This window comes from Maniola hyperantus, chromosome 21 (assembly GCF_902806685.2).
Source record: "Maniola hyperantus chromosome 21, iAphHyp1.2, whole genome shotgun sequence".
NCBI lineage: Eukaryota > Metazoa > Arthropoda > Insecta > Lepidoptera > Nymphalidae > Maniola > Maniola hyperantus.
The window spans coordinates 1350946-1378021 of record NC_048556.1 but is presented as its reverse complement, the minus strand read 5'-3'; the positions used below and the strand labels follow the sequence as shown (position 1 = coordinate 1378021).

The 27076-nt window shown below is 43.4% G+C and overlaps 1 protein-coding gene across 1 annotated transcript; it reads left to right on the top strand.

Moving 5' to 3' along the window:
* Positions 1-608: 608 nt before the first annotated feature.
* On the top strand, positions 609-26875 carry LOC117992248 (uncharacterized). Its single transcript, XM_069505943.1, has 7 exons — positions 609-681; positions 3664-3896; positions 15630-15785; positions 20409-20648; positions 21125-21315; positions 22931-22997; positions 24955-26875. The coding sequence occupies exons 1-7, from the start codon at positions 609-611 to the stop codon at positions 25192-25194; spliced, it is 1200 nt and encodes a 399-aa protein (XP_069362044.1). The 3' UTR covers positions 25195-26875.
* The last annotated feature ends 201 nt before the right edge of the window (positions 26876-27076 follow it).

Genomic DNA, 27076 nt, shown 5'->3' with positions numbered 1-27076 from the left:
CCCTACTGTTTGTAAAGACTGATTTTTCAATCATGAATAATGACTGAATGATAAATAAAATTGTTTGGGCAGCTTTCTATATATAGAACCTGTCAAATCATTATATTTATTGCTTCCTTTACGTCTGTGTGGAGTTAGTGAAGGAGAATTCTCTGTTAAATTCGGCTAATGAAAAATTGTCTTTTATAATCACTATATTGATTCAAAAAGTACAACATTTTGAGTTTAAGCCTATGTTGGTGTGGCAGACGTATAATCCACACCCGTATATCACGTAACCAATACATCTCGTACATAACGACCGACGTACAAACACATTTAGATGATTTACTTCGCATCATTTCTTGTGCACTACCACACAATCTAGAGCTGCACGCTCGACATTGCCAATCTGAATGTGAACCTTCACGTGAAAGCAATAAGAGTATAAATTCAATGAGTACCTAACGCATTACGTTGTACGAGAGAACTAGCACAATATGTTTCGTGAAACGGTTACGAAGTACATACTACATAAATAGACCTACAAAGCGTACGAATAAAAGTATTTATTTATGGGGCCAGAGGTCTACCATAAACACATCGTACAAGAGGTGATCTTGAATAAAATGTATAATGTTTCCGAACACGGAACACCCTCTACTGGACATTATTCTCCCCCCTCCACACATAAGAGAGCGGGTAAACTTACCACTTTACTGACTAGCTTAAGTCCACGACTTCGTCCGCGTGGACTACACCAAACGTCCATTTTTACCTTCTTAGGGTTAGAATTTTCAAAAATCCTTTCATAGCGGATGTTTGCGTCATAATAGCTATCTGCGTGCCTTTCAGCCTGAACCGTCCAGCAGGTTGAGCTGTGCTTTAATAGATCAGTCAGTCACCTTTTCCTTTTATGTATTTAGATTTCTTACTAACTGATGCCCGTGACTTCGTACGCGTGGATTTAGTTTTTTAATATCTCATGGGAACTTAAAAAGTAGCCTATGTCACTCTGTAAATATTTGCATGCAAAAAATAACGTCGATTCGTTGCTCCTTTGCGGCGTGATTGAAGGACAAACCAACAAACAAACACACTTTCGTATTTACAGTATGGGTAGTGATATTGATCGACTTACTGACTGAACAATGAGGATAAACATTTCCTCATTGAAAAAAATAAATGCACTCTGCATCCAATTAATTATTGTTAATAATATTGCTTTGTTATTGTTGTTGTTGGGAAACAATGACGTAGTATCGATCGGGCGTTAGGTAACAACGACTTCGAACAAAGACTGCTAGATGCATTAAATACCTATTGTCACTAGTTTTTTTTACTAAAAAAAACCTTGTTTTTAGCTATTTAATCTTTTAATTGTGCCTGTAATAATAGTGATGTAGAGTCATTGCGGTATCACGTATATATCTGTGTGCTCTGTGCGGCGTGCGCACGCGCCGACCGACGAATACCGTCGGGGAATACGTCTTGTGTCGTTGTCAGTAGCAAGTAGGAATTATCTTAAACTGCGCAACAGAAACAGAACAACGATAAAATAAACAGAAAACAGAACAAGTTACTTACCTACGTTATTTCAGCGCAGGTAATTTTTGAAACGTCAATTTGTTTTTTTTGCTTTTCATATTAACTCGAACTTAACTTTAAAAATAGCTCCTACATACATATCCTTAGGGTAGTAATAATGAAATCAGGTTGATTTTTTTTAACTGGTCGAAATCAGAATTAAAATTGTATATTTCTCGGCCTATCAACCTCCCTAAATATCCACAGCTACACAGGCGGCAGGCCTTCCTCAGTATGTCATGTCGGGCACTAGTGTCTCCCACGCTACGTGTGCGACTACCACCGGTAGCGGGTAGCTACGCTTCCTAGTAGGTAGCTACGCTTCCTAGTAGGTAGCTACGCAATATACGAGTACACTCTAACGATCTCCTTCCTACGAGTCTACGACAGGCGTAGCCTGCGCGCTGCCACTTCAGCTTATTGATGACTTATGATTTATGATTTATTTATTCATTTGCTTTCATGCTTAGGCTATGGCGTGACCGTGGATCTCCTGCCTCCTGGTTAAAAGCGCCTTAATCCTATTTTATAGCTGAAAAACCACATTTTATTCACCCTAGTGAATCTCGAATAGCCGACAAACCACGTATTTGTCCTTTCTGAATCGCGATCGATGTGCCAACAGTCGTCTCCATAGACCATCGCCGCTTGCTGCAGCTCTCGCCCATCGACACGACATTACGGCTCGTTGGGCAAGCGCGTGCGATGGGGAAATGTGACACACGCGCGTGACACTGACTAACGTGTGAAATTCCTCATTTATATATCTTACACAACAGCTTCCACATCAGTTTAAAAAAATAGTCGCTCTGATACTATAGAAATCATGATTTCTAATACTATTTCGAAGAAAATATAAAAATTAGACTTTATACTTAGACGTAACATTTTTCACACCTTTATTACCTGTTATCTCCCAAAGCCACCGTGATCCAAACAAACAAACAAACAAACAAACGTTCCTCCCAGTGTTGGCGACAATACACAGAGAGACTTTAACTATTCAAATGATCATCTCATTTGGTCCGCCATTCCACGCGGGCATGATTTATCTACAAATTAGATAATGATAGCTTTAAGTTTTATTGTAATATTTTCAATAAGAAACTTTCAGCTTTTATAAAATAACGAAGGTCTGACAAGTGCTGGCTCTCTAATACTTATCCGAACCATGTATTGTAATAACACGCTTATGGTTCAAACTGAGTTTGTTTAGAAACATAGGTCTCTAATAAGTACAGGCCTTACAGTAAATGTACTGAGAGCAGAGATGCGCCGAGCTACACACAAGTCGCGTTTGATTGAGCATTGGTTGCGTTGCCCACCTGCATGCTGCATGCTGCATGCTGCATGCTGCATGCTGCAGTGCGCTGCAACCGCTGCTATCGGTAACTAACATCCCAACCTCTACTTAAGTATTGTATGTATTCTGGTGCCTGTGCCTCGACGTGACTTGCGGATTCCTTCAGATGACGTTGCTACTCTGGCCTTTACACAAAGTCAAAGAGAAACCCTTTTTTTCTATATCTTTGATATTTACTGTAGATAACACGTTAATTTAATTCGTCCTTTAGTCATTGTCCTTTAGTCATTGTCCTTTAGTCGCAATGACGTAAGGTACACCAAGTTCCTGCTCGCCTCTACTGTTTGGCAAGTGGCACTTGGCAGTGAGACTGAGCTCTAGGTAGTTATTTACGAGTAGGTTACTAAATAAAGCGGCACAATAAAGTAATTCGCTTAATGTTCCGAAGGTTGTCGGCTTTACTTTCCATTTAAAACGAGTTCAAAGTCATATCGGAGCCGTCACTTTAATTATAAACGCTACATGAATATTGTGTGAAAAATGTAACGACCTTACCTACTTTGATTAATGGAAAAATACTCATAACTCTGATTTTTAAACAGTTCAAAATTACTCAAAGTGCGAGTCATACCTTGCTTGTGTCAGTTCACAAATTGATCGTAAACTTAGTGTAAATCTCGTGAATATCGAAAAAGTCATCGATATACAACAAATACGATAATTCTCTCACTTATTTTTCTCATATATTTTGTAGTTTATTTCTCAACAAATAAACATTTTGTTTGTTGTTACAGATAAACAAAACGACAACGCGAGTTCCCCAGACCGACACATCGACGCGAGAACACTTCCAGGCCTTACACGGAACACAGACAGCAGCATGAACAGTGCGATATACCTCCTAGCCCTCCTCGCGGCGGCGCTCGCGGCGCCCGCGGCGCAGCCCGAGCCCGCGGCGCAGCCCCAGCCGGCGGACGACAGCAGGCCCGAGATCATCGAGATCATCGCGCCTGCCTCCAGCGCACAGGTCCGTACGATTTTTTTCTTATGTTCTTCCCAGCCTCTGAACCAATATCGACCAATATAGATCGATCCTCGGTTGAGGAATCGAAATATTATACGAGATGGATTTTGCTGCGTAAGCTCAACACCGATTCAGCGATTGATTTACCGCGTGCCGACCAAAGACCATGGCTCTTTATAATACCAATCTTCAGTAGGTCACACGGACATCTACATCTTGTAACGATACTCAACTGGCATACTAAAATATTATAAAATTTTAATATGCAAAATAGTACAAAATTTTTGCTATAAATTTATCGAAATTAGGTTAGTACATATCAGCAGTAAAGTATTTCACATAAGAATATAAAGGTTCACTTTTAAGAGTTTCAATTTTAACTCATAACGCATAACGTTGGCAAACATTGGGAATCGAGGATATACGCCGCACGGGTTATCGGGAGCGAAGGCAGACAGCGATGCGCGGGGCCGCGTCGAGGCGTTGTGTGCGCGCCGCGCTGGTTAAAGCGTAATAGCGCTCGGAGCGTTCATTGCTGAACTAGCGTTGCGTGCGGCATCGCGCGCGTCGGTCGAGACGGTGAGTGTGCGCGCTCGTCGTTGCGTAGTGGCGCTCATAGCGTGCTCTACTCAAACGGCGATGTGGAGATACAAAATATAATTTACTTATTGTAACTTATGTGCTGGGGCGACACATGAGGTTTATAATAAAGAATACTAATTTGAGAATGGGACCACTTTGAGTACAAGGATACATTTCTTATATTATAGGGCGATACTTTCTAAAGTCTGAGAGCGATTTATGGTTGAACTGACAATTTGGCTGCTTAGGCGGAGAAAACCGCGCGTCCCTCGGGATGTGTTTGGTGAATCTTTGCTTGAGATGGCTTTCAGTGTTATTAGTGAACTATCTGACATTCTTCTGAAGACTTCTATCATTCCGTGGTGATTGCAAACACTTACAAGGTACATAAATGCTGAAGATGGGATTAGGCCTGTGGATATAGTCTCTCTCGCTTCGGCGTTTGTATCGCAGTGCGCCTGGCTCTGTTTGGCGTCTGACTATCAGTTAGATGTTAGATAGGGATTAGGCCTGTAGATGCCATGGTGAGCCTTGTTCATTCTTGACAATAGTTTGCTATGTTTGAATTTGTGATTACATCGGCGTGCGTTCACACATAGTGCGAACGTATGTTAATGGGGTTACATTCAAGTATAGTGGATGTTAAATTGAGTTGTAGGCCCATGTACTAAATCTGCAGTGAGCCTGGCTCGTCTTTAGGATTTAATTACATTGGAAACTAGAATAGGATTGGCTAGCGATGGCAGATCATACGGCTATTTCTGGTTTTGTCTTGTTCTGGTATCCTGTGTTTACTTTTGAATTATTTGCTGGTATGCGTTGGAGCGCGTTGGAAGACGCTTATGCGAAGGAGACCCAGTGCCTTTGATGCTTTGTGATTCTTATATGAAGGAGAACCTAGTATCTCGGGCTTTGTGAATCCTTTGCTGAGTTGATTCTAGCATGCTTTAATAGCTACCAATCACAGTGGGCAGGTAATGCTGCTGTACTGTTTGTACTCTGACATTCGTTGGAATGCTTAACCACCTTGTGGTGTTTACTGAATACACGCACAATATAAATGCAACATTATTATACCAATACATAAATATTGAAGGTTGGGTTAAGGCCTGTGGATATTCCCGCAGTGAGTCTGACTCTCCTTGAAACCTATTAACAGGTCTGTAGTGGGAGAGCACCACTCTAAAAATGCTGTATCAGCTATGGCTGCATCGTGGGATCATAAGAGGCACGCACCTCTTTCTAAAGTATGCTTGCATACGTTGCGCCGTTTATCAAATGATGAAGTTGTGGGGGGGGGGCTACTGTTCGTTGGTATTTTATGTACTTAGTGTCATAGGATACTAAGGGAAGGCAGAAGCTCACCGTACATGGCGCGGTGGGGCTATGTACCATCATTTACTTTTCATTTCCCAAGTAAATGATGCCATCCTTCCAAGCTCCTATCCCGAAGGGATAGGTGGTTGGAACTACACGTCTTGACAGCGTGATCTCATCTCAAGGTTAAAGAACTCACTCTTACAATATTATTCAATGTATGATACAAACTTCGGCTTTCCGAAAGATTGTATTTGGCTCTATTAATGTGATACGTCTTGTGAGAGCAGTCTCTTGATCCTACCATGTTCAACCGTTTCTATAAGTGAACAGCCACTTTGGATTGAGCAGGAACGGGTATTCGTCTCATCCGACCAAATGCTTTATAAGTATTTATACTCGAATACGCAAACCCCACAACCGTCAACGCACAAAGTCGTTGGGCCTGATGAACTCATAATTTCTGACGCTCTAAAAGACCTTGGTTTATTATGGACACAACATTTCAAAGGGGTCTTACTGCTATACGATACACGTGCCACTTTAAGGGAATTAATTTAAACCGTAACCTTTGGAAAGATTCGAAGGAAAAATAGGGTAGAGTTTTTTAAGACCTCGTCAGTTTAGTTACAATCTGTTATTAATACAGCTAAGAACATTCATCCATACTTCCATACTAATATTATAAATGCGAAAATGTGTCTGTCTGTCTGCTAGCCTTTCACAGCCTATCCGTTCAACCGATTTTGACGAAACTTGGTACAGCGATAGCTTGCATCCTGGGTTAAAGTTTTGAAACGCTATGTGCTGTTAACTAGTTACACACATACATTTATAAATACTAAGAGTTACAACTTGTGAAACTAAATATATAAACTATATTCAGAGATTACATTAAGTTCAAGTATGAAGTTATGAACAATTTTTTTTTCAGTGACTTGATACTTCATTATTTTGTTGAAATTTTGTTTAGAGCTGTGTTAAGGTTATGATAAAAGCTACTTCACACACAAAACATGCTAAGTTTAAGTGAATGCTGGTAGTTTAAAGTGACATTTAGAAACAGATTTTGTTGTATTTTAGGTTATGTGTTAAAAGTGTAAAGTAACAGTCATCAAACCATTGCACAATCTCTTTGTTTTTTTTTGAAAGATAATATGCTAGTCAGAGTTCATTGCAACTTTGTTGCCTGTTTACTTTTGTAATTGTAAAGGTTGTAACACACTGTGTACTCATAAAGGTGATACTGCACCTTACAATCATTTATTCAATTTTGGGAAGTTTTATTTTGTTATATTTTGTTTACTATAGTAATAATATGTGCTTGTATTATTAACAATATTTTGGAATAGGAACATAATTGATAAAATAGGTTAGGATAGACTTAAGAATATTGTTTTTGTTGTGTATTTTGCTTGTGTATATTTAATAGTTTAAATAACTTCTTTTGTGTTTGTGTTTAACCAATTGGTATAAGGCTAAACATAGACAGTTACACAAGCTCGATATTTTGTTAAATGTGTTTTGACTTAACACAATGGAACAGACTTTTGCCCAGTTTCATTCACTTTTGAAGGACGAATTGTGTTATGAGGTATCCATTCGTTCCGAAACTCCAGCACCTACAGTGCTAGGTTTAAAGAAACAGTTAAAACAATTAATTCAGGAAATTCCTTCTGAATCAATTTTAGAGACAGATTTCTCTTCTGAAAGTGAGTTAGGGGTTATTACTAAAAAACTTCAAGACTTAGAAGATTTATTAAAAAAGTGTTCTGACACTAAAGATAGACATGCCCTCTGTAGGTCTAAAGCTTTAGCTTCACATTTGTACTTTAGAATTTTGAGAATACAGTGTTCCGAACTCAGCTTAATAAGTAGGAAGAGTGAATTACATACAAAGTTGCAGAGTTTGATTTCCAGATTAGATGCTGACAATGAATCGTCTCACGACGAATCACTGGATTCCGAGAGTACCGCCGTTGACTGCACTGGTGATAAAAATGTTGCCAAGTGGAAGTTAAATTTCAACGGACAGGGTGATCCGCGCAGTTTCATCGAACGCGTTGAGGAATATAAAAGATCTTATGGCGTTTCAGATGGAAAATTATTTGTTTCTGCATTTCATCTTTTTACAGGCCGAGCATTGTTATGGTACAGAGGCAACAAATGTCAAGTTTCGTCTTGGTCAGAATTGAAAACTTTATTTTTAGAGGAATTTGATGCAGTAGATTATGACTACAGGTTGCTAGGTGAAATTCGAGCAAGAACACAAGGCTCTGAAGAACCTGTGTCTATCTATTTCGCTGTAATGTTTGGCATGTTTTCAAGGTTGTCAACACCACTTTCCGAAGAACAAAAGTTACAAATTTATTACATAATATTCGCCCTTTTTACTCAGAACAATTAGCTCTTGTTGACATTAAGTCTGTCGCAATGTTGAAGGAAAAGTGTCGCAAACTAGAGGCTGCGAGGCAGCGTTCCGCCTTATTTTCTGAGCCTACTAACAGTAAGGCAACTTTAAGTTCAGAGTTTGCTTACAAACAAGTGACAAAACAGATAAACACACTTTCAGTCACACCTGCACCTAAGGTTGATACAAGTAAAGGCACTGATTTTACGAAAACAAATAAACAACTATGTTACAAGTGCGGCAAGGGTAACCATTCCTTTAAATTTTGCAGGACAGTTCCGAAATTTATTAGATGTTTTTCGTGTGGACGTCAGAACTTTACAGTAAAGACATGTCCAAGTTGTAGTAAAAAGGCGATTAGTAAACCCGCTCCGGACAAAAATTCAAAAAACTAATTAGTAAGAACTGTGCAGAGACACAAGTAAAGAACTTGGTCATTAACAACAAAACATCCCTTTTACCTGACACAGTTCTGTATTCAGTGGATAAACGAGACTTTAGGCCACATTTAAAGGTTTTTGTTGACGGTTTTGAGATTACAGGTTTACTAGATTCCGGTGCTTGCGCGTCAATTTTGGGTAACCAGGCGCACAAGGTTTTTTTGAGATTCGGTTATAAACTGCATAGCAGTATTGATACCACATTTTCAGTGGCAAATGGAGACAAACTTGATTGCATGGGTTATATGTTTATTCCGATTACTTATAATTCCGTAACTCACATAATAAAATTTTTTGTAGTACCCTCTATAATAGCGGATGTTATTTTTGGCTGTGACTTTTGGAAAACATTTCAGTTAGCCCCTGGCATTTTTGATAATTTAGAATTAATTAAGGCACCTTCTCAATTTTACAATATTTGTGCGATTGATAATGAACAAATTCATACCATCACTTCTTTTGAAAACTTATCATCTCAACAGAAAGAATTAGCCCAATCTGTAGTAAATAAATTTTTAAATATTTCTTCAGAGAAAATTGGATTGGGTAGAACAAAATTAATTGAACATGTTATTGACACCGGTGATGCCTTGCCAATAAAAATAAAACAATATCCACTTTCTCCCGAAAAGAAGGAAGCTTTAAGTAAAGAGTTAGATAGGATGCTGGAAATGGACGTAGTTACTCCGAGTGAAAGCCCTTGGAATAACCCAGCAATTTTAGTGAAAAAGGCAAATGGAGACTGGAGATTTTGCCTAGATTGCAGGAAATTAATTCAGTGACAAAGGGGGATTCATACTCAATACCGTACATTCCACAAATTCTAGATAGCTTGAAAGAGGCAAGGTTTTTATCATCGATTGATTTAAGTTCAAGTTTCTGGCAAATTCCGTTAGCTAACGACTCTCAGGAAAAAACCAGTTTTACAGTTCCTGGTAGAGGGTTATTCAAATTTAAAGTCATGCCGTTTGGCCTATGCGGTGCACCAGCACGACAGCAGAGGTTAATGGACCAGTTATTTAATCAAAATTTTTGTAGTGATATTGAAAATGGAATAGTATTTTGTTATATAGATGATATTGTTATTTGTTCTGCTGATTTTGAAACCCATTTAATTTTATTAAACAGAGTTCTGGATAAACTAAAAATGGCTCAACTATCCATAAATTTTGATAAATGTAATTTTTTTAGAAACTCTTTGAAATATTTAGGGTATATAGTGGATGAATTTGGTTTACGCACAGATCCTGGAAAAGTTGCCGCAGTTTTGAACTTTCCGACCCCAAAAACTGCACAGGAGGTAAAGATTTTCCTAGGCACTTGTTCTTGGTACAGGCGCTTTATTAGGAATTTTTCAACCATCGCTGCACCACTCAATAGACTAACGAGTAAAGGAAAGAACGCACCTAAATTTGAGTGGAGCGAACAGGCAGAGGTAGCATTTAATACATTGAAGAATGCGTTGGTAACCGCACCTGTTCTTGCGGTACCGAATTTTGAAAAACCATTCAAAATACATTGTGATGCTTCTGCATATGGTGTTGGCGGTATGCTAACGCAAGAAACCGATGGTTGCGATCATCCCATTGCGTATGTCAGTAGGAGCCTAAATAAAAACGAAAGGAATTACAGCGCGACGGAACGCGAGGCTCTAGCTGTGATTTTTGCAGTGGAGAAATTTCAGGCTTATTTTGGTTCCAAGCCAGTCACAATTATCACAGACCATGCATCCCTAAAGTGGTTCTTAAATTTAGAAAATCCCTCAGGACGACTCGCCAGATGGGGTTGTAGATTATCACAGTATAATTTTGTTATCGAACATAGGAAGGGTTGTGATAATGTAGTTCCGGATACCTTGTCGAGACTCATACACGTAGATGTAGTTGGTGATCGTAATGATAACTCTAGTCAACAAGTTTTGGTAGATGACTGGTATGACAAAACATTTAATGGCTGTAAAATCAATCCAGCAAATTTTCCGAATTTTTGTATTTTGAACGATAAACTATATCGTTACAGTAAATGTAAATACCAGCTTCTCAGTGAGTTCGACTGGAAAGAGGTAGTCCACAAGAACGACATCCTTAGAATTATGCAACAAAACCATGCAGATGCAACTGCAGGTCATTTTGGTGTGTTCAAAACTCATCGCAGATTATCCCTCAGATATTTTTGGCGTGGTATGTATAAGGACGTGGTTGAGTACGTTAAGAATTGTGATACTTGCTCTGCGTATAAACACACGACATCAGCCACTCCAGGTCTGCTAGGGAAGCCTAAAGTCTGCGAGAGACCTTTTCAGGTCATTTCGGCTGATTTAGTCGGACCTTTGCCTAGGTCTAAATCAGGATTTACATTTCTTTTGGTGGTGACGTGTTGTTTTTCGAAATATACAATGTTGTTTCCGTTACGGCGTGCCACAGGTGCCGCTGTTGTTAAAGCGCTAGAGAATTTTGTATTTTTGAACCATAGTGTTCCAGAGACTGTGATTGTGGACAATGGGTCCCAATTTACAGGATCTGAATTCCGTAATCTCATTAAGCGTTATAATATTCCGAAATTACACTACACACCACTGTACACTCCGCAAGTTAACCTTGTTGAGAGGTACAATAAGGTTGTTATGACTGCTGTAGCCGCTTTTGTGAAAGATAACCACAGGTCCTGGGACGAAAACCTGTACAAGGTCCAGTTCGCCATAAACAGTGCGGTTAATGAATCCACTGGATTCTCCCCGTTCTTCCTTGTCCACGCTAGAGAACCGGTCTTAAATGGTTCCTTCTATAAGGACACGGATAAGGAGTACGAGGCCGGAATTCCAAGGGAGGAATACGCAGGAAAGTTTGGATCTTTGGAGGACATATTTGGTCAGGTTAGGAGAAATTTGTTTCAGGCTCATGCAGAGTATGCAACGCATTACAACTTAAGGCGTAGGTCTGCAAGCTATTCTGTTGGGGATATAGTGTGGAAAAAGACCTATCCACAAAGCGACGCTACAAATTTTTTCGCAGCTAAGCTGGCACCTAAGTATGAAAAGTGCAGGGTTGTCAAGGTTTTGTCACCTTTGGTTTACGAACTAGTTAGAGTAGCTGACAACCACCCAATAGGCACTTGGCATATTAAGGATATTAAGAAGTAGATATTTGCCATTACTTAGTTTGGTCTAAACTGTTTGAATATTTAAGTTATCAATATTCAATTAGGAATTTGAATGAGTGTAGTGATGTTCTGAGTTAACAGTTACATTACCATGGTTCAGTTGAGGAGGAATGTAGTGGATGTATGTAGGGATGAATATGTGATGATTGGAATGCTTGTGGTAGACCAACCGGTTGAGAAAGTAAAAATGCAAATATCGTACTTTGGGGATAACGAAAAGGGGGGGTTTTGTGTTTTGTTTTCGTTTTCCTTCTAGATAATGGATCATTTCTGTTATTTTTCCGATTCTGTTCCGAGATCTATTTTCTAGGAGAGTTATTTCGTTTTTTTTCTCATATTCCGATTTTGATTCGGTTTTATTTTTCCGAATGGGATAGAGAACGGTTGCCATATCAGATGGACCCGTTCACAACCAGTTTTTCCGTATTTGTTGAGTAACAAATATTAAGATGGTAGTTTAAAAGAGTGAACCACCGTAGGCCTAGACGCATTCTATCAGTCAGCTGAAGAATGATGCCAAGATGTTTCCACTCAAGTGTCTTAGACACCATGAAGTTTTTTTGTATATATTCTTTTTAGAAGTTAGGGTTGTGTAGTTAAGTATAATGTATAAAACCTTACACTGTTTTCAGTATATTTATTTTGTTAGACAATTTTCCTTGTTAGTAGTAGATGTGCGTTCACGCGTAACTTCTGTGTTTTTTTTGTTTGTTTCAGGCAAATTGTTAGTAGTTGTTGGATGACGCTGAGGGCAGCGTGGTTCAACCTGTTGAACCTTTTCGTAGGAGGGGAAGTATTGTGACGTTGTAAATTTTGAACTACTAACTAGCGTTTCGCTTTTAATAAAAATCAATTTTGTTCAAAGTATGTTGGTGCCACCTAGCATCAAGGTGCAGAACTACGCGTGGGTCGATGTTCAGAGTTCATTCGAGCCACAATAGATGGCGTTTGCTTCGTTGTCAATTGTCGTAAAAATAAAACAAAATAATTAAATAAAACCATAATATCATTTGTTTATTGTTAAGTCATTAACAAAACGGTTCTTATAATATATCCTTAGGTTCCGCAAATATTCAAAAATGAATTGGCTTTATGATCAAACTAAATGAGAGCGGCCACACTCGGGTTGCGTCTGGCAACACCGATTGGTGAGATTTAGAATTTTTCTGGAGTCAACATGTGAAGACGAATTTTTTCGTTCCAGGAAAATCTCACTCCTTTTCGCCCATGGCTTCGCCTGGGAAAATACAATAGTTATATTTCCATTCCGCCCAATTTACCACCCTTACAATAGGCTACTTTTTATCCCGGAAAATCAAAGAGTTCCCACGGGATTTTTAAAAACCTAAATTCACGCGGACGAAGTCGCGGGCATCCTCTAGTAATAAATAATTATTTATCAATTATTATTACTAAAACGAGAACAATGTCTGTCGCACCTAAACAGGACGGCTTAAAAATAAAATGTATAAATTAATGTTTGTCTAGGATCTTTCTTCTGAAAACTATTGACAAATACTTAAAAACTTGACGACTAAAAGTTTTAGTTTCAATACAATAATTGTGAAAACATGTTTTTCAAAACAAGTCAAAAAACGGTTCAAAAACGTTGACTTGTTTTTGTTAGAAGCAACTATCAAAAAACAGCTAAATAAAATCTAAAAATGATTCGCAACCTGCAAAGCACGTCTCGAACTCAGCCTAGCTACTGTATGTTCAGATATGTAAACTACTACTACGTCTCGAACTAAGCCTAGCTACTGTATGTTCAGATATGTAAACTACTACTACGTCTCGAACTAAGCCTAGCTACTGTATGTTCAGATATGTAAACTACTACTACGTCTCGAACTAAGCCTAGCTACTGTATGTTCAGTTAACAGTAATTAAAACAATACATTACTATACTTTAAATAAGCTTTGTACTTATTATGTTTATTTCATATAAACAAATTATATCAATTTGCGACTGCAATTCGAGATTCACACAAAACATTCCGTTCAATAATTAGGCAGCCTTAATGCATTAGGCAGTCTACCTACTCCACTACCACGGTACTCCCCTCCACTCCACTCTGTGATGATACGCAGAAGTGAGGAAACCGGGTAAAAGGAGCGCTACATTTTCATATTAAGTCTAGTTTAAAAGAGAATTAAAACTTGACATACAGTCTTCGCCTAGCGTTCTTGCACCACCGAGGTGGTGGTCTGTCCACCTCGTGGGGGTCTTGCAACGCTACGCAACAATGGGCAGGGGCACAGTCCCTCAGTGTTGAAATGGCGACCTCGCACCGGAAAGCTTAGCTGAATGCTAATGTCGAGTGCAGTGTATTTGATCCGCGCGGCAAGCGACACTGGTAATGAGTAGGTTTCAGTAATGAATTACCCAAACGGCGCCTCTCACTGGCGGGCAGCGGGCAGCAGGCAGCAGGCAGCAGGCAGCAGGCAACAGGCAGCAGGCAACAGGCAACAGCTCGCACGGCCCCGTTGCCCAGCAACCGCGACGCAGCAATATAACAACTAATTGCTCACATTTGCATATTTCGCGCGGCGCATTTGCATCTGCAAGATTCGTGTTTCCTATCCATTCACTAGCGATCACCCGCGGCTTCGCTCGCCAAAATTAAACAATCCTTTTTATTACAAAAATCCGATCTTATTCTTCATTTAGGTACCTATAATATAAAATGTTCTAGGCTTTTAGTTTCTAGGTTTTTAGGTAGGATTTTTCCTTCCTTTTATAATGTACATTATAAGTATTTCTAGTACGACTAATGCCTCGCCCTGGCTTCGCTCAGCCACGGAAGTTGCGGACAAGATAGTTTCATATTAAGCCCAACTTCAGTAAAACATTACTCCTTCAGAGAATAAAGCCTCCGTCAGGCAGCTGCTGGTATCATTATATCTGTACTAGGTAAGGCGCGGTGGGGGGGAGGGGGTTGGGGGGGGGCGTATTTGAAGGCGCACGCAATATCATCGTTTGGCTCGCGGTGACCCTTGACATATTGTCTCTGAGTAGTTTCCACGTTTATTATGTTTTTGTCCATTCTCGTACCAAAACATTTCAAGTTTATTTGAAAACTAGGTACAATAATGTACAATGTTAAAACTAGGTACAATGTTTGTACACATGTCAGCTGTGGACAAAGTTTACCAAGCGCAGCTATAATGCACTTAGGGTACAATATAACAACGCCTTCCGCATCCTAATGAAGCACCCGCGTTTCTGCAGTGCTAAAGCTATGTTTGCTGCTGCAAGGGTCCCTGACTTCTTCGCCATACTCCGAGCGAGGACGGCTTCCTACTGGGAAAGACTGACATACAGTACCAACGCTATCTTATGTGCTATTGTAGAGGATCTTAGTAATCCTTTCACAAAACATTGGTCCAACCTGCATCGGTGCGATAATAACACATTTACTTAGATTAGTTTATTTTTAAATTGTTAGCTCCGTTTTTATTTTTTTCTTTTTTTTTAACATTTATATTGTTATTCAATTCAATTCTAATATCTTATGTAATCTGCTCCATATTGTGTGTATATTGTTATGGGTTGTAACTTGTATTTTCATTGCCTGATTTTTTTTTTTTTTTAAATAATAGTATAGCGTAATATCCTATACTTACCAGTCACCGCGCTTACGTAGACCAATCACAACAATTGCCCCACTCTGCGGCAGGAGGTACACAACAGCTAACAGCTGCGTCTGGTGTTGCAGGAGACCCTGGCGACGCTGAACCTGGGCGCGCCGGGCTCCGAGCTGAGCGAGCGCAACAAGCGCACCATCGGCATCTTGCGACAACTGTTCCCGCAGCTCACGCAGGTAGGCTCGCGTCATCTCTACATACGTCACCACTTGTCTAGAGCTGGTGTTGCAGGAGACCCTGGCGACGCTGAACCTGGGCGCGCCGGGCTCCGAGCTGAGCGAGCGCAACAAGCGCACCATCGGCATCTTGCGACAACTGTTCCCGCAGCTCACGCAGGTAGGCTCGCGTCATCTCTACATACGTCACCACTTGTCTAGAGCTGGTGTTGCAGGAGACCCTGGCGACGCTGAACCTGGGCGCGCCGGGCTCCGAGCTGAGCGAGCGCAACAAGCGCACCATCGGCATCTTGCGACAACTGTTCCCGCAGCTCACGCAGGTAGGCTCGCGTCATCTCTACATACGTCACCACTTGTCTAGAGCTGGTGTTGCAGGAGACCCTGGCGACGCTGAACCTGGGCGCGCCGGGCTCCGAGCTGAGCGAGCGCAACAAGCGCACCATCGGCATCTTGCGACAACTGTTCCCGCAGCTCACGCAGGTAGGCTCGCGTCATCTCTACATACGTCACCACTTGTCTAGAGCTGGTGTTGCAGGAGACCCTGGCGACGCTGAACCTGGGCGCGCCGGGCTCCGAGCTGAGCGAGCGCAACAAGCGCACCATCGGCATCTTGCGACAACTGTTCCCGCAGCTCACGCAGGTAGGCTCGCGTCATCTCTACATACGTCACCACTTGTCTAGAGCTGGTGTTGCAGGAGACCCTGGCGACGCTGAACCTGGGCGCGCCGGGCTCCGAGCTGAGCGAGCGCAACAAGCGCACCATCGGCATCTTGCGACAACTGTTCCCGCAGCTCACGCAGGTAGGCTCGCGTCATCTCTACATACGTCACCACTTGTCTAGAGCTGGTGTTGCAGGAGACCCTGGCGACGCTGAACCTGGGCGCGCCGGGCTCCGAGCTGAGCGAGCGCAACAAGCGCACCATCGGCATCTTGCGACAACTGTTCCCGCAGCTCACGCAGGTAGGCTCGCGTCATCTCTACATACGTCACCACTTGTCTAGAGCTGGTGTTGCAGGAGACCCTGGCGACGCTGAACCTGGGCGCGCCGGGCTCCGAGCTGAGCGAGCGCAACAAGCGCACCATCGGCATCTTGCGACAACTGTTCCCGCAGCTCACGCAGGTAGGCTCGCGTCATCTCTACATACGTCACCACTTGTCTAGAGCTGGTGTTGCAGGAGACCCTGGCGACGCTGAACCTGGGCGCGCCGGGCTCCGAGCTGAGCGAGCGCAACAAGCGCACCATCGGCATCTTGCGACAACTGTTCCCGCAGCTCACGCAGGTAGGCTCGCGTCATCTCTACATACGTCACCACTTGTCTAGAGCTGGTGTTGCAGGAGACCCTGGCGACGCTGAACCTGGGCGCGCCGGGCTCCGAGCTGAGCGAGCGCAACAAGCGCACCATCGGCATCTTGCGACAACTGTTCCCGCAGCTCACGCAGGTAGGCTCGCGTCATCTCTACATACGTCACCACTTGTCTAGAGCTGGTGTTGCAGGAGACCCTGGCGACGCTGAACCTGGGCGCGCCGGGCTCCGAGCTGAGCGAGCGCAACAAGCGCACCATCGGCATCTTGCGACAACTGTTCCCGCAGCTCACGCAGGTAGGCTCGCGTCATCTCTACATACGTCACCACTTGTCTAGAGCTGGTGTTGCAGGAGACCCTGGCGACGCTGAACCTGGGCGCGCCGGGCTCCGAGCTGAGCGAGCGCAACAAGCGCACCATCGGCATCTTGCGACAACTGTTCCCGCAGCTCACGCAGGTAGGCTCGCGTCATCTCTACATACGTCACCACTTGTCTAGAGCTGGTGTTGCAGGAGACCCTGGCGACGCTGAACCTGGGCGCGCCGGGCTCCGAGCTGAGCGAGCGCAACAAGCGCACCATCGGCATCTTGCGACAACTGTTCCCGCAGCTCACGCAGGTAGGCTCGCGTCATCTCTACATACGTCACCACTTGTCTAGAGCTGGTGTTGCAGGAGACCCTGGCGACGCTGAACCTGGGCGCGCCGGGCTCCGAGCTGAGCGAGCGCAACAAGCGCACCATCGGCATCTTGCGACAACTGTTCCCGCAGCTCACGCAGGTAGGCTCGCGTCATCTCTACATACGTCACCACTTGTCTAGAGCTGGTGTTGCAGGAGACCCTGGCGACGCTGAACCTGGGCGCGCCGGGCTCCGAGCTGAGCGAGCGCAACAAGCGCACCATCGGCATCTTGCGACAACTGTTCCCGCAGCTCACGCAGGTAGGCTCGCGTCATCTCTACATACGTCACCACTTGTCTAGAGCTGGTGTTGCAGGAGACCCTGGCGACGCTGAACCTGGGCGCGCCGGGCTCCGAGCTGAGCGAGCGCAACAAGCGCACCATCGGCATCTTGCGACAACTGTTCCCGCAGCTCACGCAGGTAGGCTCGCGTCATCTCTACATACGTCACCACTTGTCTAGAGCTGGTGTTGCAGGAGACCCTGGCGACGCTGAACCTGGGCGCGCCGGGCTCCGAGCTGAGCGAGCGCAACAAGCGCACCATCGGCATCTTGCGACAACTGTTCCCGCAGCTCACGCAGGTAGGCTCGCGTCATCTCTACATACGTCACCACTTGTCTAGAGCTGGTGTTGCAGGAGACCCTGGCGACGCTGAACCTGGGCGCGCCGGGCTCCGAGCTGAGCGAGCGCAACAAGCGCACCATCGGCATCTTGCGACAACTGTTCCCGCAGCTCACGCAGGTAGGCTCGCGTCATCTCTACATACGTCACCACTTGTCTAGAGCTGGTGTTGCAGGAGACCCTGGCGACGCTGAACCTGGGCGCGCCGGGCTCCGAGCTGAGCGAGCGCAACAAGCGCACCATCGGCATCTTGCGACAACTGTTCCCGCAGCTCACGCAGGTAGGCTCGCGTCATCTCTACATACGTCACCACTTGTCTAGAGCTGGTGTTGCAGGAGACCCTGGCGACGCTGAACCTGGGCGCGCCGGGCTCCGAGCTGAGCGAGCGCAACAAGCGCACCATCGGCATCTTGCGACAACTGTTCCCGCAGCTCACGCAGGTAGGCTCGCGTCATCTCTACATACGTCACCACTTGTCTAGAGCTGGTGTTGCAGGAGACCCTGGCGACGCTGAACCTGGGCGCGCCGGGCTCCGAGCTGAGCGAGCGCAACAAGCGCACCATCGGCATCTTGCGACAACTGTTCCCGCAGCTCACGCAGGTAGGCTCGCGTCATCTCTACATACGTCACCACTTGTCTAGAGCTGGTGTTGCAGGAGACCCTGGCGACGCTGAACCTGGGCGCGCCGGGCTCCGAGCTGAGCGAGCGCAACAAGCGCACCATCGGCATCTTGCGACAACTGTTCCCGCAGCTCACGCAGGTAGGCTCGCGTCATCTCTACATACGTCACCACTTGTCTAGAGCTGGTGTTGCAGGAGACCCTGGCGACGCTGAACCTGGGCGCGCTGTGTGTGTTGCGATAATAACGCCGCAATGGAAGTAGGGACGTATTATCGCAGCAGTGTGTAACTACATGACCATCCTAATACAAAATGTACTGAAAACAGATATCGCAATAACGCATGCGATATTATCGGCCGATAATAACGCGGCTGTGTGGGGGAGCCTTTAATGTTTTCTATATAAAATCGTCTACGTTCCACGGTCTACGCTACGACGCTACGAGTTAGACTCCACGGTCTACGCTACGACGCTAAGAGTTAGACTCCACGGTCTACGCAGCCATATTATTATTTTTGTCGTGTTATTTTTAATTTCATGCTTATTTTAATTTTATTCCCAATAAGAATATAAATGTACCACATATCAGTTTATCTTTTGCGAAAAGATATACTTACAAATATATTATATCCTATTTTTTGTTTATTTTTAAATGAATTATTACTCGTATTTTTGTATTTTTTGTGCAAACACATTAGGATAAACTCAGTAAGTTACACGTACGTGCTACAAGTTACACGTACGTGCTACAAGTTACACGTACGTGCTACAAGTTACACGTACGTGCTACAAGTTACACGTACGTGCTACAAGTTACACGTACGTGCTACAAGTTACACCACTACAACTAGGTGGCAGCCACGACACCCGGAGATCAGCTTTTACATAACGCTTAGCTTTTAGAGTAAAACTCACACTTCAATATGTTACATGGCCTTAGGAAATACGCTTTTATGTCCCACCGATTTTTAAGCTTTTTAGTAGCTTCAACCAAACATAGAGTAGGCAAGCTCGTCTTGTACAGACTTCTAATGAAATAAACTCTAGTACAGTTCCTAAAGCAGTTAACCAATAAAATATATGTACCTCATTTATAATAATTATTGATTAACTGATGACGAGTTAGCCCTTGACTGCGATCTGATCTGTTTGTGATGATGCAACCTTCAACGGAAGCGCGCTAACTCGGAAGGGGTATGACAGTTTTTATTTAAACCCAATACACGTAAAATCTAAGTCACAGTGTGTCAAATATAGTGCAAACCTTGTTTGTACAGCTGCTTTTTTGGTCTCCATTCTATTTGAAACTGCAATATTGATTCGTCATAACGATGGATCAGCCTAGTTTATAACCATATTGTCATAAACTAGGCTGCCCGGCTAAAATGGTGGGCGACCACTTAGCCATCGTAAGTTTATTCGTATTCAGGAGAAGCCGTAGAATCGCGAGCTTTACAAAACTAACACGTAACTCCACGAGCCGCACAGTCGCTTCGCACACGACTCACGAGGGGTACTTTAGAGCGGCAATAATGGGATGCTAAGGGCGGTGTATGTTCTAGATGATCGAAAAGGTAGTACAGGACATCACCAGCCAGGTGCTGAAGGTGTTCGGCCCGGTGTTCCTGCGCGCGTTCTTAGGGAACAACAACGGCGCCGGCCGCAGCAACAGCGGCACCGTCGAGCTCGACGATGACGATGACGACGACGACGATGACGATGACGAGGCGGTGACGTCATCGCCGAGCACGACCACCACGGAAGCGCCCGAGAGGAGAAAACGTGCGCTGTTCTACTTGCCGGTATGAGCGTCGCACATTCGCGCATCAACCGCCTCAGAGGACGGCCCGCGGCGCGCGCAGACCGCACGCCTCCATCCATCGTCATCTTCGCCACCACCCACCCATGACCATCTCATGCGACCCTAGCACTCGACCGTGACATTACTGTTCGATCATCGCAGTTTGTCGACTGGCCGACAGTGTTTGTCATCGGCTAACATCCTGAATCATCCAACTAAAAGTCGCACAATACAGCACGCGCCCCAGAAAATGCAGGCAGTAATAAAAGGCGCAACAGACGCGCAAGGGAAATGCGAGTGACGTCATCATTAGAACTCACTGGCATGTACTGATGACGTCATTAGCATGCATGGTACCTGCTGAATGCGTTGTTTGGGGCGAGGCTTCGATCCGCCAGCAACAAACGGTCGGCGCTAGGGCGGCAGCTCATCGCACGCTCGCAGCGCACAGAGCTGTAACTCGGTGTGACGTTCCAGAGCGCGGCGGCTGACGAGAACCAGCTGCTGTCGGGGGCGGAGTCGCAGCAGGCCGAGGTGCGCGTCGCGTTCGGCGACAGCCAGGGCGCCGCCAGCGACGACCAGGACACGGCCGCGCAGACCAACAACGCGGCCATCGACGAGATCACGCTGGACGACGCAGACGACAGCGAAGAAAACAGAAATAAGAGGTAGGGGCACGCAGCTACGTCATCAATTTCTTTTTCCCTAGTATAAGAGGCTACACTCCCATTTCACACAAGAGAGTTTTCCGGAAAAAATACTTTGCACTCTCGTAACTTGAAAATCCAAATGTACGGTACAAAGATAACAACGTTTATGTCCTTCCCATCGTCTATATAGCTTACCCGCGTCAAATGGTGGCTAGATAAGACTGTTTAATCTATTAAAGCACCAAACTATCTTATCTGCTTGTTTGCGCAGGCAATTAAGCCAGCCTGCGGCCTGCGTCTCGTTTGTCCCTTTGTACACGGGGACATTTCATGACGTGCAGTCATAGCTAAATGACGCCACGAACACGACTTGCCTGTCATATCGTCTGTTTGCGACTACAAAGCGTCATTTTTGACTAACAATCTTCGAACCTATTTATCGTATATTAAATGATAAAACTTATATTCAATTTGTTAATCTATGATACTGGACGGTTAATCCCACAGAATACACTACTTATCGTTCTAAATCTAAACTCGATAGCAATTAATTTTCAGTCATTGTAGTCGCAAACAGGCGATACCAGTATTCGCATTGTCGTTTGTACTATACTCGTAGCGCCTAGCGGTGTCGACGCGTCTTCGTAAAGCGTGCGTTGACTACGCGTGAAAATGCTGGACCATGTGCAAAGCCTTTAAGTAACTTTACCGGATGAACTACAGCTAAACAAGTTGACATACCCACAGTCCATTCTAAGCGGATCTGCGGGGAGGCCGAGGCCTTTGTCCGGTCGTGTCGAAACCCAAGCTAAGTAGATTAAATTAGAATTTAGAAAAATAGATTGTTCCTATTCAATTTATACCTATTAGTCTCAAATAGACATAGTTATTTACAACAGCGTTACGTGTTCAATGTAGACGTGGTAACTGGTAGGTAGGTATTTGGAACCAATAAAAAAGAACCCATAATTTCGTGCGAATCGCGAGTGGAAAGGTGCGCAAAAAGCCGCGAGTCAGTACTCTCGGCGCATTGTTCGCCAATGCCACTCGACTTGCGACTTGCGACTTGCGACTTGCCGCTGTCGATGTCGGGCGAGTTGCGATAGAAGGCGCTGTAATTGCGAATGTTACACAACTCCGTATGTTGCTGCTATCGGCACATAATTATAAACATTCTAACTATTTAGCAGTGGCGAACCGTTCATAGAGGCATTAACTCACTGCTTACCCAAGTTTTCAGCTTTTGCACAAATAGCTTTGTGTTCATTTTTCATCATGACAGTCAATGTAGGTAACCTAGTAATGGCTGTCCTAGCTTCGAATCCTGTGCACGCTACACTGGTACAGTATTTATTGGTATTTATATATTGCGTAAACTTTTACAATTAATTCTTACATTACAGCTGTCTTTAATAAAAGCATATTAGTTCGTCTTTCAATCAGGCCGCAAAGACACACAAAGGCCGGAAAATGACATGAGCTACTTTTTATCTGGGAAAGTTAAATAGTTCCCACGGGATTTTTAAAATCTTAAATAGCGGCGTCAGCTACGAGTAGTTGATGATATAATGTACTTATAGGAAGACATATAGCTCACTAACTCATTACTATATAGTTGTAATAACAATTTCAGATTCCTCGGCGGCGACGCAGGCGCCTCGGGCGGCGGCTCCGGCAACTTCCTATTCGACGTGGTCAGAGTATGTACACACACACACACACACATACACATCAATCGTTATCTCTCACTTTACGTACACCCCTCTTACTTCTTTACATCATTTCTTACTTCTTTCTTTCAACGATTACGCTTTATATTCACTTTATATTTGCCTCAACTTATTTTCTATCATTCACTCTTTCAAATCTTCCACCGTCATTAAATCGGATCATTTCACTCAAATAGCAAGGTTGGTCAGTACATGGTCAGTACCGAAGCGGAGTTATGCAAGGTAACTCTCAAAGGTCAGAAGGTAGCACGAAAATAAGTTGCACCAAACTTTAGCTTGATTATGGCACCTACACACGTTCCGGCTCCATAACCCACGAATACTCCGGTTCGAGTTCATTTTGAACTCGAAAATAAGTTTCGATTTGCTAATGTGAACCAAGCGAATTTAAACTTCGATCCGATGCGTTTAAGTGTGTGCGTAATAGAAGTTTCGTGCATGTTTACTCTTACTAGTTACCTTTTCACTTCACTCTCACACACTTTATTTTTAAAAGATACCCTCTGCTATCACTGATCACATTACCCGTCAATTCTTTTTTAAAGAGCTAGGAGAGATTAAGAGAGAGTGTGGAAACAGAGGATAGGCGAGTTTGACAGAGTGGAAACGGCAGACGTAAGGTAGGTGCTCGTAGCGGAGCGGCAGGAGAGTGGTCTCGAGTGCGCAGTTGTGTTGCAGCGTCCGGCGGAGATGGTGGCGCGCGCGGCCGGCAACGCCTTCCGCCTGTTCGCGGGCACCGACTCGCTGTCCGTGGGGCTCCGCGCCGCGCACTCGGCCACGCTGGACCCCCAAGTACCGCCATGCTCCACTCGCACCAGTAGACGCCCGCCAGCGCTGCGCCTCACCGACGCATAATACGTGATCGTCAAATCAATCATGAAACTAAACAGGAAAAGTCTCCAGGATCCATTTGACACATTAAGTACCTAATATCGATATTTTACCGTTGATTAGATGATTGATGATTGTATAAGTAATATTTGGATAATTTTCTGCTCCATCACTCATAATAATGGAATTGACTGATGCAAAATTGATTAGCGTCTAATGGATCATCTTCCCTGATAAAAGCTCTGATTGTCTCTGAATGTCTATATATCTCCAAAATGTTATGCTGAATTGATTCTGGTGGCCTGGAAAAAAGTGGCTTCTGAAAAATCTCAGGAGTTGACAAAAGGTGGCAAGTAAAACTTAAGTTTTACTTCTCTGATAGATCACGTATTATGCTATTTGAATGGGCACAGCGCCTCGGACGGTTATGAATTATGTCTCACTGTAGAAAGTAGAGTATCTTGGTCGACTTTACAACCAGGGTCATCGAGTTGTTTCGTAGAAGTAGTTCCAGCGTCGTAGAGGAGTCGCTTTACAATGTACCTAATAGGCACTAGTCATGGACTTCTACTAACATTTCCACTTCCCCATTACTCTTTCCTCCACCTTTATCTTCTAATATTATGCACTTGTATATATTTCTTTGTTACACTTTCTGTAGATTAAGAAACTAACTACTAACTTTATAAATTAAGGAATTGGTATTATTTCGTCAATTTACATGAATTTGATAATGATTAATCATACATCTAAATATTTATGAATCCCTTTAAATAAAATAAATTTGGTAACAATATCCTATTAGGCTTGTACAAAAAAATTGAAGTCGACAATATTTTTAAATTGTCCATACATTTCTGTACCAAAATAGTGTCTTTCACTACCTAGTGGTAGTGCAAACCTAGCTACTATGAATAATTATTTCTCTGCTGTAACGTTTTCACATTACAGCAGCGTGATACATTAATTATTAATGTAACGATGTTTGAATTGGAATACTCAACCGCTATAATTAGATAAATGTTTTCTTGCAAGATTTTTACTTACCTATCAATCGATATATGAAATTAAAAAATGTTCAATTGTGCCATTCCAGCTAATAGCGGGTTCGTCATCTGGCGCCTCGTCCGGTGACGCCGGCGCGGCGGAGGGCGAGGACAACGGCGGCCCCAAGGGGGACAACCTGACGGAGGGCGTGCCCGGCCCCATCACGCGCCTCTTCATCATCGCCAACCGCGGCATCGCCAACCTCATCCAGGACCTCATCCTCCGCATCGCGCAGACCTCCGAGAGGATAGTCAACTTCAAGGCGCGACTGATCACCTCCATCATCTAGAGAGTGTGCGCTTAGAATAATACCGAGAGGCTTCGGTCGGAGCGAACTCGGACCGCGACCTGGATCGGCGCGTGTGAAGCTAGCTTAAATAAATTCATTTCATAACAATTGTAAAATCGATTTCGATAAGGTGTTAATCACATCGTAGTCGTGTCTTGCTCTCGATTGTCATTAATTTATTTGCAAAAATTACTGAACCGATTTTGATAAAACTTCGAGAGCAATTCAAAAGTAGGCTTAGTTCAAAAATTCGTTCAAATCAATGATTAGCTGATTTTTACTGGAACAATGCTCAAGAAAATATTAAAAAACTTCGAAACTCATTTTGAAGTTAGTCGAAAGCCGCTTCCACCGTCTGACCCTTGTCCCGGTCCGACCGTCGCGCCACAGAGTGTTACCGCGGCGAATACTCCGCTACTTGACTGAACACGAAAACATAAACCCACACACTTGGGTGCTTTCTTGCGGTACGAGCGTATCGCTTGAAAGATAATCATTCGGATAGCCGCGTACAACTTATTTATATCGGACACCCATTCCATGAGACACACCAACATGTCGCTACAACACTTTCAATATCATTAACAATTAGGTCTGATTCATAATGATATTGAAATTGTAATTACGCAAGAAATGCATTCTGTGACGTCAAAATTCTTCACACGAGAACTTTTTATTGTGTAATTTAACATACCATTAAATTATTCGTCATTCATGAACTTCTTAGCGACAGATATGTCTCATGTTACAAATTTATACAAAAATATATTTATTTATTACACTGAAATGTCTTATAGATACACTATACTATTTATTTTTTATACTTTTACACTTATCTAACAGAAGATTTATAATATTTTGTACGCTCTCAATTTTTATTAGATAATTTTTACACAACTGCTTTATACTTGTTGAAATAACGGAACGTTTCGACCCTCCGGGTGTCGATATCCCGTCACGAGAGAACCGAAAGCGGCAGTTTAGTATAATCGGGGTAGAGGGTAGGCTATTGATAGATAATTGATAAATAAAATTAATTACAATTCGACTGCACGATGGGCGCAAAGCAAACTGACCTGTATTTATTTATGAGGCTCGACTCCCATTCTTGCGGCGGTTGGCTCGTGTAGCGATAAAAGTTGTAATTAAAGCGAATTACACAATTCCGTTTTGTCAAATCGATCGCTGAACAAACTTGTACAAATAGTATTTCCTCATTTTCACGTTCCTGTAACAGTTACATACCTCTACTTCCTCCCGTCGATCGGACAAATCGGAATGTGTAAGTCGCGCTTAAATAGTCTCCGTAATCGGTTCTCCGGCGCCGTGCTAGTGCTGTGCTAGTGACGGGCCGCTAGTGACGCGCTGGTGACGGGCCGCTAGTGCTGTGCTAGTGAAGGGCCGCTAGTGACGCGCTGGTGACGGGCCGCTAGTGCTGTGCTAGTGACGGGCCGCTAGCGCTAGTGATGTACGCTGTGATTTTGTGTGCACTCTGGTGGCTCGTGCGCCGCGGGCCGCGTCTCGACTAGCCGCTAGTGTAGTGAGGTGTAGTGTAGTGATATGAGACGGCAGCGCCGTCTTGCTCAAGCTTTTTTATAATGTGACAATCTCAATTCGTTTTTACGTTTGTAAATATGTATTATAGCGGAATTTATGTAAAATAAATGATTAGTAAATAGTTTTTATTGTTTCGTTTGTAAAATACTTAACTGTTAATAAATAAAACATTACCTTGTTAACCATGCGCTTCTGATTGAAAAGTTAAAATAAAAATTACAAATATTAGACTTGAAATTAGAATTCAAATTCCTAAATACCCCGATTAGTCGTTGATTATTTACTGGGTGAAAGCTGAAGTGTTTTATGTAGGTAGGTATGTAAT

Coding starts and splice junctions, on each gene's coding strand:
- LOC117992248 (XM_069505943.1), top strand. CDS start 609: ATGTATAATGTTTCCGAACACGGAACACCCTCTACTGGACATTATTCT. Junction 3,897..15,629: donor CGCCTGCCTCCAGCGCACAG/GTCCGTACGATT, acceptor TCACGCAGGTAG/GCTCGCGTCATCTCTACATA. Junction 20,649..21,124: donor GTGCGCTGTTCTACTTGCCG/GTATGAGCGTCG, acceptor GTGACGTTCCAG/AGCGCGGCGGCTGACGAGAA.